Source organism: Cyrtonyx montezumae, unplaced genomic scaffold (genome assembly GCF_038088225.1).
Source record: "Cyrtonyx montezumae isolate F1298 unplaced genomic scaffold, pur_monq_1.0 scaffold_25, whole genome shotgun sequence".
Lineage (NCBI taxonomy): Eukaryota > Metazoa > Chordata > Aves > Galliformes > Odontophoridae > Cyrtonyx > Cyrtonyx montezumae.
In genome coordinates, this window is record NW_027071992.1 from 2,147,679 (window position 1) to 2,162,942 (window position 15,264).

The window sequence follows — 15,264 nt, forward strand, 5'->3', positions numbered from 1 at the left end:
TCATAAAAATGTATTTATGCTTCTAGATAAACTGCTGAAAAAAGATGGAATGGATATGCACTGCAGTGTAAATGAGGCTTTGTCTTCAACTCCTGAATTCCCTTCCGAAGAACATTATTTATCTCATATTGGCTTAAAAGCATCTAAATTATAAAACAATGTGGAGTAAATACAAGATGAATTTTCTTGTCTTTTTTTGAATATTGCACCCAGTCCAGCTTAGATAAGCAGTTGGATCAGCTTTACACTGAAATAAGAGCATTTGAATAAACAGACACTGCTTCACATTTTACAGATTCTTGACCACTTGGAATTAGCTCATAGTGGTACTGGTGGAGACAAGGCATCATGTCGAGTCTGTTGTTGCTGCAAGAATTTTCTCTGTCCATACAAAAAAACTGGTCTCTACTGGTGTGATTTGAACTTGTTTTACAGTTTGTACTCTGGGAGAAAAACCTGATTTTTAATGAAAAGCCTGTTCACAGTGTAAGAAACCTTAGAGAACGAATAACTACATTTGTGCAGTGTAAGCAGTGTGACATGAGCACTTGCTTTAAAAAGAAAAAAAAAAAAGTCTGTTAAAAGGAGCTTGCCAGTAACATTTTGTTCTTACAGGGCTCTTATCGCTGTGGCCAGTGCAAATCAGGGTACACAGGAGACCAAATCAGGGGATGCCAGGCTGAGAGAAGCTGCAGGAGTCGAGCCCTCAATCCATGCAGTGTCCATGCCCGATGTATTGAGGAAAGACGAGGAGAGGTGACATGCATTGTGAGTTCATAAATTCATCCATTTGTTCGTTGAAAAACAGCTGGGAGTGAGTGAGTCCTTCTGGTTATTTTATCAGTACACTTGGATAACCAAACTGCAGCACACTGGCCCAGACCAGTTGTGAAAGTAACCAAACTGAGTTTAACTTGCAATTTTTTCCCTTCTTGGAGCACATCTATGAGGCAGCTATACCCTTGTGCTGTGTTTGATGTGTGAACTGCTTGCATCTATGTGATTACAATTTTTTGGCTATGTTTTCTAAAGTCCTTGTATAGTTTCCTTAGAAAGAATCATAGAATCGTAGGGGTTGGAAGACCTCAGATCATCGAGTCCAGCCCCCCTGCCAAAGCAGGTTCCCTACACCAGGTAAGGACTCTCTCTGCAACCTATTGCTAGGGACCTGCTTTAGCAGAGGAGTTGGACTTGATGATCCCCAGAGGTCCTTACAAACGACTGATTCTGCGATTGTGTGACTCTCAAGTGTGACTGTACAAAATACATCACAAATCCCTCTCCTGGTGCTCTGCTGAGTGGAGGAATTTCTGGCTGCATAGCCTTAACTAGTGATCTTGTCTACATAGCCACAGTGCTTGTATTTGTCTGCTGATAGAGACGGTAGGTTTCCAAATGAGACGATGGGTTCTATGCACAGTAGTAGTACAGTATACCACATTTCCTCTCTGGGAGCAGCAGGGCACTAAGTGGCATATGAAGATTTATTATGAGAGTCTTAACTGTCTTAGTAGTTCTTTCCACATTGAAAGGGGGAGGAGAGAGTCTAATCCCATGTCCTAAATTTGGATGGAGTACATGCTTTTACTGGCACTTATTTTGGTCTCATTTTAAGGACATCTATTTCAAAGAAGAAATGAAGCTATTTTAAGTCTATGCTGTAATGGGAAGATGTCTAGATTGTATCAGGCAAGTCCTTGTTTTCAGGGGAGGCCACAGTTTAACATACATTTCTATGCATTCATGTTCATTTACAAATTAGAGTTTGGTTTGAAATGATAGAAATATCATTGAGTAGGAGAAACTTGTGTGCAGATGTACTTGTTATGCCAATGCAAACTCACTAACTGGGAGAACAGTTTTCTGTTAAAATTTCTTCTAGTCACTCATGTATTCTTGAGATATTGAATAAAAAATCCAGCTAATTTCTTGGTCCCTTGCTGAGTTGCTGCATGCATGTTCTGCATAGATGCAGCATTTCTTTTTTCTATCTGCACATGAGGAACCAAAACTGACTTTTGTTGATTACTATAAGAAATGTGTAACTCCCACTGAAATCATTAGGTTGTTGCAGGCAGACAGTCCATTTAAAACAAAGCTTCAATATATTCTAGCTGTTCCTAGATACAGGCAGAGAGCTTGAATTACAGATTTTCATTCCACACTGAGAGATGCTGAGGTGTGTTTCACTATACTATGATGCCTGTTTATGCCTCCTGCATGTTACCATTTTCAAGGTTGATATTGCTGCAATGACCTATTAATCTTTTGGTAGTACTGCCTTGTTTTGTTGATAGTGTGGCATTGGCTGGGCTGGTGATGGTTATATTTGTGGAAAAGATGTTGACATTGATGGCTACCCTAACGAAGAGCTTTCTTGCCCTACTGAAAGCTGCAGAAAGGTAAGAAATTCTTTCCTAATGCTCTACTAATGCTGAGCTGTAGAGGATGAAGAAGAACGTAAGAAACAGGACAAGATGAATTCATCTTTTTTCAAGTTATTGAATTCCTGAGAATAAATTTGATTTCATTTAATTAATTAAAACAATAATAGAAAATCAGATACTTTCATAATTTTAATGACCTTGACTCACAGAACACCAAACATGTCTCATTTTTTAATCTAGGACAATTGTAGGTTTGTCCCAAACTCTGGGCAAGAAGATGCCGATGATGACGGAATTGGAGATGCCTGTGATGAAGATGCAGATGGAGATGGCATTCCCAATGAGCAGGTGCTCAGTACAGATCAGGGTACAGGGCTGTGTGTGGGTGGAAGGATCTCAAATTATTGCAGTAGGCAGTGATTTTGGAATCTAGTCCTCTTCTATTTGGCAATTTTTTATTTTTATTTTTTTAGAAAATCCCCCAAACACACACAAAAAAAACCCCTAAGGCTGCCCACCCAGCCTCAAGTCCCACCAGCATATGGTCCATTATTATATTTTAACATTGAATTCTACGTGTTCTACACAGAACTTGTGTCCTTCTTTCACTATCCCTTAACATGGCTTTTAGGAATGTTACTGACATTACTGCCTTTCTTTTCAAGTGCAGTTTGATCTCACATTGCAATCAACGAAGGATCCAAAACCTGCAGAAATTAAGGGCTGCCTTGCCAGTATTGAAAAGGCTTTGGTTCATGTTCTGAAAGAGATTTCCATGAGAGGGCAGTACTGTAAAATAGAGCATAAGTTCAGATTGTAAAAGCTCGTTTGTGTTCACCTCTGTCCTCATATGCCCATTGTTCTACACTAAGATCCTTGTGTGTTGTCTTTTAGTGCACACTTGCAGGGAAGATAGCAAGGATATTCTGTTTGGAGTGCAAATGTCCCCGTAAAGCAAGGGCAGAGCAATTGCAATAACACAGTCATAGGTTATTTTTGTCACAGAGACCAACCCTGAATTCTGGTAGCTTAAAGCATCTAGTCTTGTTAATGTTCTATAAAGAAAAGTTTTAATTCCTCCTTTGACTGCAAATCTATTTGCAGTTCTGTTTTGCCTCTTGAGTAATTTGTGTGAAGTCATGGATTGCTATATGTGAGGTGAACGTTGATGTGTCTTTGAGATTCAGCTTCCTGATGGAAAGGGAGAGACAAAGTAATAAGTCTTGTACCTTTTTACATGAAGAAGTTGTAATTTTCCAAACACTTTAGCTTTATTTTGAGTCTCTACCAGAAGAGGGCAACCACTTTTTATCGAGAGCATTTACAGACCTTGACAAATGCTACTGAGCTGCAACATTTGGGAAGCTCCAGGTAAAGAAGCCAGAGGATCAAAACAGGTTACTCATATGGCCCCATACAAAATGAGAGTCAGATGTCAAAACTATAAATGCAGCTTCATGGTACTCAGTGTTCAGGTTAGTTTTCTGTGGTGTGTACAAAGCAGAGCTTAGAGGGACTTAGTGCAATTTGGTCCAGAGCTCCATTCATATCTATCTTGGATCTGTTTCTCTTGCAGGATAACTGTGTCTTGACTCCCAATGTTAACCAGAGAAATAGTGATGATGATATCTTTGGAGATGCATGTGACAACTGCCGCAGTGTCCTGAATAATGACCAAAGGGACACAGATGGTGATGGGAAAGGAGATGCTTGTGATGATGACATGGATGGAGATGGTTGGTAACTCTTCACTCACAACTTTTCTGATATTCTTGAAAATTTTCCAGAAACTGCTGTGCGTTACAAACTTTTCTGCCAACAGCTTCTGTCATGTAAGATGTTTCCTTTTTTCTTGAAACCTCTGCTTTAAGTAATTTTAGTTTACATTAGTTTGTCTTTTAGCCTCTATCTGAAGCAGCATTTTGTAACACAGTGTAAATCTGTGTAATGTGACACAGAGAATAAGACAGAATGAAGTGAGTACAGCTAATGAGGAATGTCTGAAAACTGAAAACTGTTCTTCAGCAAGATGTTTCTAACAGTGATTAAATGAATGGATACACATACAAGAAAGATTTGCTGTGCAGATTTGTAATTTCATTGCAAGATTAAGTAGCTACTGAAAAGGAATAGTGTCTTTACTATCCTTGATGATGATTTTGTTCTTTTAAACTAACATCCTGTTCCCTTTTTGCTAGGTATTAAGAACCTGTTAGATAATTGTCAGAGGATCCCAAACCAAGACCAGGATGACAAGGATAATGATGGTGTTGGTGATGCCTGTGACAGCTGCCCTACAGTGAGCAATCCTAACCAGGTTAGCAGGCAGGAGGAATAAACATTCACATTTAAGGAAAAAGACTGCTGAGATCCAGAAATACATAAGAGAATGAGGCAGCCCATGCAGACAGTGTTTGTCTTTTGGTGGCTGGCATTCAAGAAGGTTTTGTAGAGATTCAAATGCTACTAGCATAAAAAAACCGCCAGGTATATTCTTGTATCTTTAGATGCTGTTAGCATCTCTTCCCTACCACTATCAACAGTGTCTTCCAACAGTCATGCTCCAGTCTGACAGAGTTCACTGCCAGACTTCACACAGTGGTGTGATACAGTTGCAGTCAGTATATCTTTCATGAGAGTCAATTCCTGATGTTCTACTTAGCAAAACTTCCAATGCCTGTTGGTAAGAAGTCAGTTACACTTCTGATTTAACTTCTGATTAAGCCCATTGTAACTAACAAGTGCCAGAAACTTTAGAAGAAATGTGTGAGATTTCTGAAGCTACTTAAGAAACGATCCTAATTTTAGGATGTATGATATGTATGTCTGGAAACTGAGCAGTCTTACATGCATTACTTCTCTTAAGCTACTCCAATTTAATTTAATCCTGCTTATTCATCATTCTGTTTTTTTTTTCCTGTATTAAAACAGACTTCTTGGTTATATGTATGATATAAAGAAGGAAATAGGTTTTACAAAACAAATGTTTTTCCATGCTTATATTTTAATTGCTTTTGTTTTACTTATGTTTTATTTTAATACTGCCATTTTAATAGATGCTCTCAGCAGCTGATACAGGAACAACCTCTGTTTTGTTTTGCAGTCGGATGTTGACAATGACCTGGTTGGAGATTCTTGTGATACCAATCAGGACAGGTATGCTGTATTGTGGTTCATAGCAACAGAAAGGAAGTGGAACAGGCTAGTCATGAGCTGAAGTTCGGTAGTGGTTCTTGGAAAGCTATTATCTTGCATGTTAGGCTGGATTTAATTTCAGTACCTGCTCAAAAGAGCACAATTTCAAAACTAAACAAAAAAACAGTGTTGTGATTCATAAGCCTTGTTAGTTCATTTTCCTATGACAGTATAGTAATGGAGCACTTTACCCCCAGCCCCCCCATGTTCATGCATACTTTGTGTTAGCACAGCAAGAGTGGCAAGGTTCATCTACAGTCTTCACTTTCAGGTGAGCATGTCCTGTGGCAAGCTGCCTTCTGCCTGGCTGGAAGCACATTCTGAACAGCACACTCTGGGGGTGGCAGGGAAGTGCTCATTTCAGAACTGGCACAGCTGAGCTTCAAGTTCTCACCCTGTGGCTGTTGATGGGTTCAGGGTGGCAAGTGCAGGGGAGCCCACTTTCCCACCTCTGCAAGGAGCATTCCCAGTCTTGGAGTAGTAGCTGACTGGGAGCTGTTCTACATAGATAGGCCTTGTTTATTTCTTGTTTACAAAAGAGGACATCTTGTTTTTTCCTGAAACTCAACTGATGTATAGGAAGCATCTTCTATTAGACCACGTAGGCCTGAGGTTAACCTTGCAGTAGACAGATAAATGTGTACAGTCCTCACTTCATTTCACCCTAAGAACTTGCAGGCATTGGTTGATCTTACCTGAAATTTAAGCCCCACTTTTATCAGGGAAGAGCAGGTGGGAATACCTGTAAACTGTAGTGCTGCTGTGCTTGCAAGAAGCTACTGAAGGGAAACATCCGCACATTTCAGAAACCGTTTTGTTTTTGATGTATATATAAGACATGTCTGACTTTAGGACAGTGATGGAGCTCTTGGCACAGATCTAAAGTAAACTGACCCTGCAGCCCTTCTGAGGAGCGAAATCTCCTCAGGTTGGTGAACCCACAAAACTAGAAACATAACAATTGTCATGTTTCTTGGGTTAAAAAAAAAAAATCTATTGAAAACGAGAAGTGAAACCCCTTGAGTTGGGGTGGCATGTGGGAGCTGCAGATCACCTCTCCTTGCTGCATGGCTTCTTGGGGAAAAGTAATATAATGAAACTCGGCATGCAGGAGGTTGAAACTGTTGCTTATTTTTAAACAAGTTTGATTTCTGGTGCTCATGCAGATTCTCCCCTAAATTTTTCACACTCACATTCTAGGATTCCTGAGCTCTGAAACATGTGTGGACAACGGGGATGCTTACTGTTGATCCCTTGCTGTGACCCCTTTGTGACTTTTGATTGGTGACACCACAGTTAGAAGCACACATTTGTTAGGAGTAAATGTCACATGAGACCTTGGGCTGTTGTACCCACTCCCTGTAAGGCTTCCTTTTATTTCCTTATCTGGGTATTTCTATAGCTTTCAGCCTAACCCTACATATCCTGCCATCTTATTGTATGGCCTCCTTGTCAACTTTCTGCCCAGCCACCCCAGTGATACCAGGTCATGGTACCTCTCCATTTCAGTTTCTCAGCTCCTGGGGTCCCTCTCATGGACATCCTATTCAGGTGCTGGTGTTCTCCCCAGGCAGAAGGAGGAGCTGATGCCTCTTTTTCTTTTTGGCTCTGTGTTTGTAGTGATGGTGATGGCCACCAGGATAGCACAGACAACTGCCCCACCATTATCAACAGCTCCCAGCTGGACACAGATAAAGATGGGCTGGGTGATGAGTGTGATGAGGATGATGATAACGATGGCATTCCTGACCTCTTGCCACCAGGCCCTGACAACTGCAGGCTGGTCCCTAACCCAGGGCAGGAAGATGATAATGGTAAGTCAGGCCTTCAGGAATGGTTTTGGTGCTTGCATGCCACATCCTTCCCCAGTTCATATGCTGACTGAGGCTCAACACAATTGTTATGTGTATGCAGAGGCTTTTGGGCCAAGGCAGTGCTCCTTGTGTCTCACCTCCAGGCACTGTAGCTGTCAGGACAGAAACTCTGCCTGTACCTTGGACACACAGATTTAGCAGCTATGTCAGTGCGATTACTTACTGCACCATAAATTGACTCTCATTCCTCTGATATGTTCAGGTGATGGAGTAGGGGATGTCTGCGAATCTGATTTTGACCAGGATACAGTAATTGATCGGATCGATGTCTGCCCTGAGAATGCAGAGATCACCCTGACGGACTTCAGGGCCTATCAGACAGTGGTGCTGGACCCAGAGGGAGATGCACAGATTGACCCCAACTGGGTGGTTCTGAACCAGGTAAAAATATGTCTGTTTCTTCTTCTGTCTAAGAAGGAGTATTTCAAAAGCTCTGTACCTGCCAGATCTTTTACAAAGGAATGAGAAGAAATGAGAAAGGAATGAGAAGAAATTCTGTCACTCTAATGACATGATAGAATTTCACAAGTCCTTTCTCGAGTTTTTGAAATTCTGACTTGCTGTATAGCAGAGCATCTGCTCTTACATGAGGTCCAGTAGATATTATTTCTACTAACATGATTTAGTTTTCAGGCAGCTAATGTTTTCACAGTCACAAGGAATGGGTATTTCACTCCCATTGTCAAAATCTCTGCCAAACCAGCTGAAACGTACAAGAAACCTTCCTCAGCCTAGTCCTGGCAGTCAGTTGAATCCCAAACGCTGTGATCAAATTCTGTGAGCAAGGCACTGCAATTGCCCTCATCTCCCATTTTTTTTTTTTTTTCCTGTCTCATCTCCAATCCTGGCCAGATTCAGTGATTTCAGAAAAACTGGGACAGGGAGGGAAAGAATACCAGTAAGTCCAGTTCTGCAGAGAAAGAAAAGTAATTCCCAACTCTATGCATGCAAGTGGGTCAAACATGAAGATTTGAATATAGCTTTCTTTTTAATTCAGAGCTACAGATGTATTACAGACATGTTAAGAGCATGGGGAGCAAAGACATGGAGGGGGGTGGTAGCAGGAGGCCAGAAGAGGCTGCCATGCTTAGCCAACCTAGATTGTTGTGTGCACTAACCACCCTGAATTAAATCTTACAGGGCATGGAAATTGTGCAGACTATGAACAGTGATCCTGGCCTTGCTGTTGGTATGTGCCCTCTTCTGATATTCAAGTTTTATGGCAGCAAATCAAGTTGCAAGTCAAGGCTTCTTCTGCAGACTTGATTTTAACCTAGTTTCTCCTTAGGTTACACAGCTTTTAACGGTGTTGACTTCGAGGGCACTTTTCATGTGAACACAGTGACAGATGATGACTATGCTGGTTTTATTTTTGGCTATCAAGACAGCTCTAGCTTTTATGTGGTAATGTGGAAACAGACTGAACAGACATACTGGCAGGCAACTCCCTTCAGAGCTGTTGCAGAGCCCGGCATTCAGCTGAAGGTATGTTCATGCCTCCTCATATCATTGTAGCCTGGCTGTGGGCTTAAGCCTTCATGACAGGCATTGGCCCTTCTGCCTGTGGACAAGTTACCATGCTGTGTGTTGGCAGTGCTGCACAGCTGCTTTACTCTCCCTGCATTATGTATCGAAACTGTTGTCAGACTCAGCCCTCTTAATCAGCAGTTTCATCACGATTTTCATTGACAGTCCTACCTTCATAGGCTGGAGCATGTAGTCCCTGCTCTGGCTGTCACATTGCCTGCTTATCCTTGTTCCTGGGTACTTGATTATTTTTCTATGCAAGCAGTGACTGCATTACAGAAGAAGTGAGCGGGAAAGAGGGTGCTTCTGCAGTCCTCCCCAATACAAGAGACTTAGAGCTGCTGGTAATTACATTTCTCTGTTTGTCAGTGCTTGAAAGATATTTTTCTTCAGGCTGTGAAATCGAAGACAGGCCCTGGTGAGCACCTGCGCAACTCCCTCTGGCACACGGGGGACACCAGCGACCAGGTCAGGCTGCTGTGGAAGGACCCTCGAAATGTAGGGTGGAAAGACAAAGTCTCCTACCGCTGGTTCTTGCAGCACAGACCCCAGATTGGGTACATCAGGTAAGAGTGAAGGATAGATAAGGTGAGTACAGACACGTGTCTACCTAAACTGTTGTTTCTCAAGAATTTTTAAATGATCAGAAAATCTGTGGTGCATCTGTGCTTTGCAGTCAGGAAGCTGTTAGAATTGTGAATTTCCATCTGCAATTCTTTTCCTAGAGCAGAAAAACTGCACACTAAGTGTTTTGAAATGATGTCTTCTACCATCTTTGTTTTAACTGCCCTGCACTACCAAACTGTTTAATGGCTTTGATACCTTGTTTCCTCAAAAGACATCTCAGAATGTCTTAATTTCGATCTTTTAGCTGGAATTGTAATTGTAGTAGTTTATTTAGTGCTGTTATCACAGAACATGTAATCAGAGTTGTCCATTTCGTGGCTGTGGTCCTAAGATTAGTAATCTTCATGATTATTTGATGTCACATAGGATGTGTTCAGAAAGTTTATTTGTTGATAAGCATAACTACATCCAAACTAGTCTATTTTTTTTTTAATTTAGAAAAGAAAGTTATTTAGAAACAGATTATCATTCAGAAGGGTTTGATTCTGAAAGAAAAAACAGCAAAAAACGTCGGCAGCATTCTCAGCACAGATTTTGCAAACTTGTGATAGAATTAACATGGAAATTAATTGTTCTTTAATAAACCACTCTGCAATTGAGTTGCAGTAAGTTGGTGGTATGATAATTCCATTTTTCTGGTGCACGTCAGTGGAATGAGTGTGTCTGACTTCAGCTGCAATGCATTAAGAATGTTGGTATTGTCAGTGACAGTGTCCTAGCCACTGGGTGGCAGCGGATAGATTTTTGGTTTTCCTTGAGACCAAGCTATGCATAAAACTGCTTCCCAAGCAGTTGTCTGGCTGTGGTTGCAGTCTCCCTAGCAAGCCTAATTGAGCTGCAGCTGGGGAAAGATGTCAGTATCACAAAATCCTTCAAATCAGAGGCAAGCGGGCCTAAAGCGAACCTCGTTTTGCTGTGGTCCATTTAGGTCTAATGCCACAGACCTTAATGTGTCTTACAGAGATTTTCCAAGGCTACAAGGACATAGAGGAAAAAAGGTGCTCCAGTGAGCAACAAGCAGCAGGCTCTGCTCGTTGTACAGACACTTTCTGAGCTGCCTCAGCAGATCAGGAAGTAAACTCACGCATAACAGGAATTGTTTATTTTCTAATTTTATGAAAAGACATAGGAATTTTCCTTCCCTTCACCACCTGCTGTTTTCTTGCATGTCACACTGGCTCCTGACACAGAAGTATCCTTGCCCAAAGCAGGAACATCAGGTTCATCATCCCCTGAGCTGTTTGCTGGTACCCAGAGGCTGAGGATGTGGTACAGCCAGCACTGTGATAGCTCAGCTGTCTGCAGTGTGGTCTTGCTCAGACCCCCAGGACAGGGCATGTGCTTGGAAATCTGGCAGGGTGCAGTTATTCCCAGAGTTATTTGGGAACTTGCAGACAGTTTTTGTAACAAGAAAGTGCCAGATCATCAAAACTGCTCCTGGAATGAATCATCTAAACATTTTTAAAGAAGTCCAACAGTTAAGGAAGCAGCTTTAAGATTCCACGCAGTGTTTGAAACTTTGCCTGTTTAAAACAGAAATAGTTCAGCTTCATACTGCATGAGACAAAATCCATCTGGCATTCCTCAGCTGACCTAACCTGATTCTCCTGTTCTTCCATAGTTACCAACTGTGGTCTGATACAGGACTGAGGGCAGGATAAAGCAGCAGCCACCAAACACAGAAAGCCTCCTCTTTGCTGAGCTCTTTCCTGAGTGCAGCATTGCTCCAGTTACCACAGTGATGTCTTAAGACTGGAATCAGCGTGGATAAATTAAACTACTTTTATACCACAGCCTTAGAAAAGACCTAACACAGCTTCTCTTTGCTTTCATTAAGGGCTAGATTTTATGAAGGCTCTGACCTTGTTGCAGACTCTGGTGTAACTATAGACACCACGATGCGTGGAGGACGGCTTGGAGTTTTCTGCTTCTCTCAGGAAAACATTATCTGGTCCAACCTGAAATATCGCTGTAATGGTAATGTTCTCTTTTTTCCTAATGTTTAGCAAGTGATCAGACAGAGCTTTAATCCAGCTTTTGAATTAAGCCATCTTGCATCTTTCTCTTTGCTTTTCATTTACTAGTTTTTTACAGCTGTGAAATGCCTCCCCTGACACCAGTAAGGCACTGCAGCCCAGCCAGATGAGGACTAACACTCCACAACTGCTCCTCCCAGAGTAGTTGCTGTGCTGCAGAGATTGTGCTAACTAAGTAGTATAGCTGTCATCAGAGAATTAGAAATGTTATTTAAAACCAGCCAATCATGACAGTTGTACATGCAAACATACTGAGGTCATCACTGGAAACAAGGTGAAGCCGATCTGGAGATCTGATGGGATCATTTGTGTGCTGCTGGTTGCTCCTTTCTGTGAGTGGACAAGATGCCTATGAGGATGGAGTCCTTCTCAGGCTGTGGGAGCATGCTGGCTCTCCACATAGGGTAAAATCCTAAGCTCTAACCCGATCTTCCACCTTACTGAATACATCCAAAATCTTCTCTCACACAGAAGCTGGTCACATTGGGCTATTCCTGCCCCATTGGCAGTTGATCTAGATTCAGGTGGAGGTAGCAGGGGCTGACCCTTGTCTCAGCATCACCCCCTGCCTGACCAAGGCATAAGAAAATAAGTTACCAGCCAAGCTGGCATAGTTTTTTCACTTTCAGTGGATCTAGGAAGCCATACCCGGGGTCTGTGTTGGACACAGCTGTTGCACAGATGAGTCCCCAGCTCTGCTGCTTGTCCTGGTGACAGACCTTGGTTCATGAGCACTTGGATTCACAGGCTGGTGATTGTGAATGATAGTTAAGCAGGTGCTAACAATTAAGGATTACTTGATAAGAGTCTCAAGCAGTGTGTGGTTTCCCAGAAAGCATACTTCAAAGCTCCCACTGAAGCTGCAGATGCTTTTCCTGGCAGTGAGCAGGCAGCAGCTTTGCTGCACACACTGCAGTGGTTCAGTGAAGTCCATGCAAAGAATTCTGTGGAGCTTCCAGCAACCCTTTCATTCTTTTAAGTTAAGATCTTGCATTTGTGGAAAATTTTAAGTATTATTCTACGTACTAGGAAAAGAAGTTATCAAACCAACAGATGCATAAAGCAGAATATTTCCTTTTTTTTTTTTTTTCCTAAATATGGTTTGTCGATTTATTTCCTTTTCTGAGTTCAGAGATGCCTGCCCTGCATTGGGGTGGGAAGAATCGGATCAAAGTAGGGATCAGGTAGTTCAGCTTCACTGCTGAACTCTCTGCTAAGCTGCTGCTTCAGCTCTCCTGTTGGCCCTGTGCCTGCCTATGTGACACATTTTGGCATCTGGCAAAGGGACCCTACAAACTCAGTGTCAGCAAAAACTGAGCTGCTTGTACAATGCTCCAGCTTCTTTTGCCAGTTTTGAAGGTTTTTTGTTTTTTTTCTTTTTGCTGCTGGTCCTTATATTAATGTTTCCTCTTGTGGTATGAAAAGCCATAATGGTAAAGTAGAACTGGGATCCCTGAGAAGTAGAGCAGCTGGTATTATGCACGTGTCTGGGATACAAAGCAAGGCACTCATTTTTTTCACCTTTCTGTCAGCTTTTTAAATCACAAATGTAGAGTATAATCCACTATTTATTGTGTGTGTGTGTGTGTGTGTGTGTGTGTGTGTGTGAAAATTAAAACCATCTGAAGGTTGATAGCGTTCCAGTTGCACTGACAATGCAGCATGCACTATCTTGTGAGCCTCCGTGCTTTTCAGTGGCATTCACTAAAACTGAGAGCAGACCCAGATCATTCTTTATGTGTAAACAACAGTTTGGGCTTGTTACCTAAAAAGATGCAGCTGAGGAATTCATTAGTTTAAGTTCTTTTTTGTCAGAAGGAGACTGATCTTCCCTTTATTTTCCTGCTTTCAGACACCATCCCAGAGGACTTTCAAGAATTTCAAGCTCAGCAATTTGGTGTTGGGGATATTTAAGAAGTAAAAGCAAACTAGTATTGCTTTATTGTTTGCAATAACAATGTATTTTAAATCTTATATGATTGTTGTAAGAGTGCACACTGCGGCTTGTTCTTATTGATGTGATTATGTCAGACTTTTTTTGTATAAAAGTGAAAATAAAAAGGAGACAAAAACATTCTGAGGCTTCATTTGTTTTCAGATTTGCTCTAAGACTTAGGGAGTGGTGTGTAATGTAATGATGCTTAATGCAGTTCTCAGGAACTGTTTGATTCTGTTGCCGTTTTGGATTCAGTATTAAACAGTGTCAGCAAGAAAGGGTGTTTTTGTCTAACTTCATCTCTGCTCCGTGTCAAAGCCTGAAATTGAAGAGATAGGTGCTGCTGAAATCAGATGCTTCTCTCTCTGTATCCTCTCCAGTCCTGCTTACACACAGTTCAGAAGCTGTTCTATCACCTCTGAAGCAGATTAAATCTGCTGGAGCCTCAGTTACCTTTGGCATGTTTCCTCCAAGAACTCTTTCAGACTTTCGTATGCTCCTGCTTCCAGAACATTATGAGTACACTCATAGCCCGTAAAAACAAAAAAAGCTGCCTGCAGGGAGTTGTAGTCAGTTCTCATCACAGTGCATGACTTGCACATGATTTAAAGAAAAAGATGTGAAGAATATGTAGCAAGTAATCCTTTCTCACATATCTAAGCCAGGTCTTTCTCACATATATAAGCCAGGTTTGGATTTGCTGACCCCACTCAGAGCTGAGCTCTCTCAACCAGTACTATTTAATTTTGATTTATTTAAGTAAAAAAACAACTAAACAACGATTGAATTCAGTGTTAACAACTATTAGGAAAAATAACTATTAGGAAAGGAATGGGAAACAAAAGCCAAAGATCAGATTGTCTCAGTGCGCTCTAACTTAGTAGGGTTGGATACTGTGTGTTTCTGCTCCACCCTTTTCCGATATGAAAAGCTGGGAAATGAAAATACTCAGCTCCGTACCTCTGTGCTTCAAATTTAGAAAACAAAGGCATCCTCTCTGAGCCTCATGGCTCAGTTGGATGAGGGTAGTTTACAATATCCTCTATGCAGTAAATAATAAAGGGCACCTCGTTGTCTTGCGTCTTGTTAAGTTGCTGTCTTAATTGTGAGTAAGCTGTGTTAAATTACTATTTTACATCACTATGTTGCTGCTTCTCCCTTAGGAATGAAGTGTATAATTCCATGTGTGACAGTGACATCTTTTTTCTGTTAAACAACATTCAAATGTAACGGGGAAAAAAAATGCAACCAATTTACTTCTGCTAGCTGAGCAGCTGCTTATTTCATATCTTAATACATGTGAAATTTTTTCTGAGTTGACTTTTCAACTTTTACATAACATAAACAACTTCATATGTAAGAAAAAACTTTATTGGTCCATTAAATATTAAACCTATAACAATACATTCACTCAGTATACAAAAGGAAGTGTCCAGAAAAACCACTGACATGCTTTAAAAAGACAAAGATATTTACAATGAAGTTCTCGGAATTCTGAAGCCTTTATCAATCTCAAAAAGTCAAAGTATTACAGTTACTATAGATCACAATGGTCACCAAAAAAAAAGTTAAATAAAACTAGCAAGCCTTCACTTCACTGGGCTATAGACTAATAAAACTAAACTAAACTACACCACACAAACTGAAAAGTTCCCTTGAGTAAGTAAGAAAAGGACTAAAAA

At 41.2% G+C, this 15,264-nt stretch overlaps 2 protein-coding genes across 2 annotated transcripts in view; one reads left to right on the top strand and one right to left on the bottom strand.

The window, feature by feature from the left end:
• The window catches only part of THBS4 (thrombospondin 4), a 34,725-nt gene extending 21,005 nt beyond the window's left edge, over positions 1–13,720 (top strand). The window contains exons 9-21 of the mRNA XM_065739790.1: positions 616–768; positions 2,298–2,402; positions 2,628–2,735; positions 3,964–4,123; positions 4,586–4,704; positions 5,491–5,543; positions 7,203–7,396; positions 7,659–7,837; positions 8,597–8,645; positions 8,745–8,941; positions 9,377–9,549; positions 11,448–11,587; positions 13,499–13,720. Coding sequence (XP_065595862.1) covers positions 616–768; positions 2,298–2,402; positions 2,628–2,735; positions 3,964–4,123; positions 4,586–4,704; positions 5,491–5,543; positions 7,203–7,396; positions 7,659–7,837; positions 8,597–8,645; positions 8,745–8,941; positions 9,377–9,549; positions 11,448–11,587; positions 13,499–13,560 — 1,692 coding nt within the window. The 3' untranslated portion in view covers positions 13,561–13,720. The remainder of the gene's footprint in view (positions 1–615; positions 769–2,297; positions 2,403–2,627; positions 2,736–3,963; positions 4,124–4,585; positions 4,705–5,490; positions 5,544–7,202; positions 7,397–7,658; positions 7,838–8,596; positions 8,646–8,744; positions 8,942–9,376; positions 9,550–11,447; positions 11,588–13,498) is intronic.
• SERINC5 (serine incorporator 5) overlaps positions 1–15,264 on the bottom strand; it is a 510,096-nt gene that overhangs the window by 450,735 nt on the left and 44,097 nt on the right. The gene's annotated exons all lie outside the window — the stretch shown is intronic.